Source organism: Chondrus crispus, genomic scaffold, assembly GCF_000350225.1.
Source record: "Chondrus crispus Stackhouse genomic scaffold, scaffold_115, whole genome shotgun sequence".
NCBI lineage: Eukaryota > Rhodophyta > Florideophyceae > Gigartinales > Gigartinaceae > Chondrus > Chondrus crispus.
The window spans coordinates 191,363-196,908 of NW_005178978.1; the positions used below are offsets into that span (position 1 = coordinate 191,363).

Genomic DNA, 5,546 nt, shown 5'->3' on the forward strand with positions numbered 1-5,546 from the left:
TCCTCCCGCACCGCCTGGCCCGCCTCCCCATCGCCGCGCTCTCCGCCGCCGCCGCCGCCCTCGCCTCCACGGCCGTCGAGGCCCCGCTCTCGCTGGCCGCCGCGCGCGCCCGTCTGGGCTTCGCCCGCCCGCCCTGGCGCGGCCTGTACGCCGCCGCCGCCGTCGGCCTGGCCCGTGACATGCCCTTCGAGATGGTCGAGTTTGCAGGCTACGAGGCCTTCAAGGCCGCGTACGTCGCCGCCGTCCACAGGCCCCGGCTCCGTGCGCTCGAGTTGCTCGCCATTGGCATGGCCACTGGCGCGCTGGCGGCGGCCGTCGTTGCACCGCTTGATGTTGTCGTTAGTCGCGTCGTTGCTAGGCCGGCTGTCTATGGCGGCGTCGTCGCTACCCTGAGGAAGGTCGTTAGAGAAGAAGGGCTGCCCGGCGTCTGGACAGGCGTCAGGCTCCAGATGGCAAAGGAAGCTCTGGGGAGCGCTCTATTTTTTGCCGTTTACGACCTCCTGAGAGAGCGCATGGGCGTGCCCGAGGAGGACGACCATCGTTGACCGGCTGTAAGGCTTTTTGAAGAGCGACGTTTCAGCAAGTGTTGTAATCGGGATTTGGGGCGGTTCAGTCTTCAGACGTGCCAATCATTCGCCTGGTTCGCTCTTCCTCTTTGAATTGTAGCATATATCCATGTCATGGCATCATTCACACCAGTCGAAATATGGGATAGACGAAGAAGCAGTTCCACAACTTCCGCAGCAGTCTTGCAATACTAGGCGCACATCGTGAGCGCGAGGAGCGAATGTCAAGAAAGTATAGTGCATCACATCCTAGCCGCTTTGCTGTCGAAGCAAAACAAGCGATTATAGATGTGCCAAGATTACCGGTCGATGCACTTCGTGCTGCGCACCCCTTGTGTATACCCATTGCTATTTCAGGAGCTAATGCTCGCGGAGCAGAAGCTGGAAAGGCAGAGCAGGTGATCAAGATTGTACCAGGTTTGCGAAATATGCACGTTCAGAGCGTTATTCATACACCAGCACCGCCTGGGTAGAGCGGGGCAAAATATTTCCTGGGGGGGTCTTGAGATTACCGTTGTAAGGCGTGGTGGATGAGTTGGCCAAGAAGTCCAAGATTGCTAGATCACACAACCTCAATTCGACTGCTGCACAGCTACGACAAACAGTCGGGCCACAGACACTCTGGGATGAACAAAAAGTTGCAGGTCTAAAGCATTGTGTGGTCGTGGGGTATTGCTGAAGACTGCCTGACTCTCATGCGGATAATGGCTTCCAGTTTTTCGTTGTAGCGATGAGAAACACTCACAGCGTCTTGACCTTTGCTTCTTCGGACTTGGACACTGAGATTCTGCTCGGGAGCGAATCACGGTAAGCCATGCCCGTGATTCTTACAGCACATGGCATTCTTGGAAACTGCAGGCAGTTTGATTTTGGTGTTCGATAGGCTGTTCTCTGTCCGAGAAATCACCCTGCTACGGTATGATGTGATTCCACGACAAGCTCATGAGAGATCTTGACCTCAACATCAAAATGCGATTTCTGCTTCAAAAAAAGGACAGCTAGGCTAGAATTGGGAGGTGAATTGGAGAAGGATTCAGTCTTGAGAGAAATTCCATCAGTTGTTTGGGCACCGTCGATTGCTACATTTTCTACCTGCTCATGGCGAGACCCGTAATGGAGGACGACCTCATGATCCTCAAGTTTATATCTGCGGTACTGTATATCGTAAAAGAAGTACTGCCGAGATACTATATCCTTGATGAATCATTGATGCCCAGATCTCCAAATGTCTCCATATCGCTACGTCACAACTCCTTTCCGTGCTGCAATGGTCGAACAAGTAGCTCTGGAAGTCGATAGCGAACAGCTGTCGCCTCTCAGCTTATTTGCACCGGTTTACAATATTCGTGTTGCGGCTGATCTTGCTATTCTGAACTTGTCCAGAAGGACTGGCGAAGAAAGCACGACAGCTCCACCCCAAGCCTCTGATTCGGCGCGCAGAACCAAGCAGCCTTCTGCATGTCATCGAGAGGACAGCTTTGTTTCCAACCCTGATAGCCCCTGTCACAATTGCATTACACACGCAAGAAGCTGTGTATCTGTCCCTCAATGATCTGCACCTCCCCACTCTTCCGGGTACCATTTGCTGCCGACAAGGCGGTGCGAACTTCGCATCATTTTTTGCCTTCACTCCCGGGTGGCTCAGCATTGTTCTCCGAGCAGGGGCCCTTCCTGGTCTCCAGGTGCAGCAAGGATCACCAAGTTCTTCACCATTGGGAATTCCATCTCCATCCGAATCTTTCCTGCAAAAGGCTCGCGTATATTGGAGCCCTGCGGCCTTAAAGCCCAGTCCAAATGAATTGCGCGAAGCGCCGGGCACGCAATTGTTGTGCCCTAGATGCGGGCAGGTAATGCCCGACCCACGGCGTGAAGCTGCGTCCCCGTTTGGTATGCGGGCTACAAATTCAAGGCGAGAATGAACTTGCGCTATAAGACACAGCACCACCGCGAAGAAGATAGCGGTCGCCATATCCAAAGAAGCAAAGTAAAGGTCCTTGTCCGACTTTCTCACGATCAAATTGCCAGTCGTACGTTGATCTTTCAGGTGACCATGTCATGCACTGGTGACAAAGGTCTCTCTTTTATACGTGGTGACAGGAGAATGGGATGATCAGTGGAGAAACTCTATGACCAGCTAACAACATACGGTCTCTGACTGTAACTTCGCCATGTAGTCTACCACAGCCTCTGCAGCATTCTCTCGTATATCTTTTCACCTTATGTTTCACACCACGGGCATCTCCCATCCCCTGCAACCGTGAACTTGATGTCCCGAGATCGGGTAAGCAAACACCTGTGCCGGCACGACTTTTGAGAAAATTTATATCTTGATTGAAGATATATTCCTCGAGACATGTGCGGAATGCGCCGTTGTGCAAACGACTCAAGTACACTGGTTGCAGTTTGTTCCGAATTGAAAATTTTGTGGGATCAAGTTAAGGCTTTGTCTCAGAGACCCACCACGATCCTCGTGCTAACTAGAGGGGTCTCCGCAGGAATTATCGCGAGACAGTGCAAATGCGATGCCCACCATGGCAGCGGTAGCAACGCCCTCGTCCGACGCCGTCCCGTTCCTTTCTAAGCATTTCCAACTTCTGCCGTTTGGCCCCTTCGCTGAGATAATCTCCCCAGGTCATTCTATCTCAGCCTCTACCACATTTCGACTCGAACTGTAGGCAGCGAGATAGACGGCAGCTAATCCCTCTGAGGTTGTACCTGTTCAAGCCTCATCAAGAAGCGTTTCTACGGTGCCGAGGGTGTTAACATCATATGTTATCAATCTAAATTAAGCATAAATTTTTTTATCCGACAGTTGGGTGGACCCTGGAAAATCGCTATCGCTGCGCAAGCGCGCAATGAGCTCGGCGCAAAAGCTTTTATGTTGCCGTAGAAAATGCTACGCTCTGTACGTGATTTGCGTCTGGGAATCCAAATGACAGACATGTGGCGTGACATCTTATCAATTATGCTTTGCCGTGCTCGCAATAAAACGAATCGTTTGAATGTTTAAACGTGCAAAACCGAGAGATTAAGGAAAATCAATGCAAGATCACAATTTCGTCCAGCGAACTAATGGGGCAATGGAGATATTTTATTGCTCTCGAGACTGACATGAAAACTTGTGAGTCTCTATTCCAGTCCCTGTTCCGGTCATCCACATAAAGATCTGCAGCAGCTGAAACAACTGAGACAGCACATGAGCACACCATCAATCTTCATGCTGTATCTACAGTACAGACAAAGAAGACACGATGTCGCGAGCGTATGTCCACTTATGTTTACCGGGTGCTTCATCCAGTATCCATCCTTACACTGGCACAACCGGCGAGAGCGTGGGCCTTTCGCATAGCTTCTTTCCGCCTCTACCACCAGCAGAGCACCTCCACAAGAAGCGCCTCTCTTCCCTCGAGAGACTGCTCCACAGACGATTGTACTGGCATAACCATACGAAATATTTGCCCCCGCTGCCTGACGTGTTCAGCATGTACACCGCTCCCTTCTGCAGTGTGATGCCGCAACGCACAGCGTTAAGCTCACTCTCTACTGTAAAGCGACGGGGTGGTTTCTCGCCCTTAAACGAGCGGATAAGACGGAGCACATACGTTCGTCGGCCTTCCTCTAAGAAGGGAGGGCCGAGGCATGGAGGGGTGCAAGCAGGACGAGGCAGTTCGCGGATCACTTTCGCCTTGACAACGACATTCGCCGCGTGAAAAGCCATCTGGAAGAAGTTCTTCGTGCCCGGGAAGGGCGGGGGGCAGAGACAACCGCTAGCGATACGGGCAGTTGCCAGCAAAAGCAAAGTCGAAGCGAGTAGCATTGTGCGTGTCATGATTTCGGGAGGAGGAGAAGCGGGTGTCGGAAAAGTTGCCGGTGTTGTGGTAACGGAATGCTGCTTAATAATGTAGACGGTCTAGCTAGTGGAGTTTTCAGGGGTGCCCTCAGTGCTGGGTGACATGCTTCCTCAACAGTGTGGTCCTTTCACGGTGCCGTGTCTGTGGATGTGAGGTACTAGGGTAACTACGTACAGTACCGTTCTCATCGGCATAATTTGGGCACGTTAAGGAATCTCCCAGATAGACGGAATGGGGATAAGCGATAGGCCTAGCGTTGGAATTTTGGGGGTACCCAAATTGCCCCATTACCCAAATTATGCCGATGAGAACGGTACCCCAAATATCGCAGTTGCGTGAAAGCACTTGGAGCACCCCTACTGGTTTAGTTATATTTCGAGGTTAAATATGAGAAATTTAGCGTTTGGAGATAGCGATTCTAGGCGCAACACTACCGGTTAGAGGGCAAATTCAAACGTGTTGTGCAGTGATTGGATCTTTCGGCAGCCGTGACGGTCATCCAGTACGAGGGATGGTAGTGGTGGTGCTGTACGGATATACTGTGGGGGACGTCTCCGGTTCCCATCTCCTCAAGCCCCACATGACACCATCATGCCCTGGAGGAAGGGCAGGGAGGAGAGGAGGAGGAAAGGGAGAAGGGAAGGCGCCAGGAAGAATGCAGGAGGGTGGCAGTGGGGGGTAAATTCAGCTTGGGATGGGGGGTGTTGGGGGTCTTCCCTGTGCACAGAAAACAGTGTGTTCCCTGTGCACAGAGAACATTGCTCGCGCCAAGTCAATAAAATTGGCGTGGGTTTTTGGTAATTCTTCCAAGTGGCGCAATTCTACTCGCATCTCTATTTGCGCAAATGAGTAAATCTGTCTCCATCCGGTCGGCTGCTTAGAGATAGATTTACTCAAAATGGTAAATTTTTAGAGATACAGTGGTTTCGCCATAAGCGCATATTGGGCGTGGATGAGGTCTGTATGCGCTTATCGTGATTATTCGCTTATCAAATTGTTACATACGGAGCCCATGTTTGAAACATTCCTAACCGTCAAAACAGTGATTCAAAAAAGCTGGTAATTCTGGTCTGGCGCGATGCCTGCGACCGCTCGCGCTTCAACTGTCTCTGAGTAGACCGCAGGGCAT

At 51.8% G+C, this 5,546-nt stretch overlaps 1 protein-coding gene across 1 annotated transcript; it reads right to left on the minus strand.

Annotated features, from left to right (window-relative positions):
- Positions 1 to 3,716: 3,716 nt before the first annotated feature.
- On the minus strand, positions 3,717 to 3,860 carry CHC_T00001839001 (hypothetical protein). Its single transcript, XM_005712738.1, has one exon. It carries the CDS (start codon positions 3,858 to 3,860, stop codon positions 3,717 to 3,719), a length of 144 nt encoding a protein of 47 aa, XP_005712795.1.
- Positions 3,861 to 5,546: the final 1,686 nt, after the last annotated feature.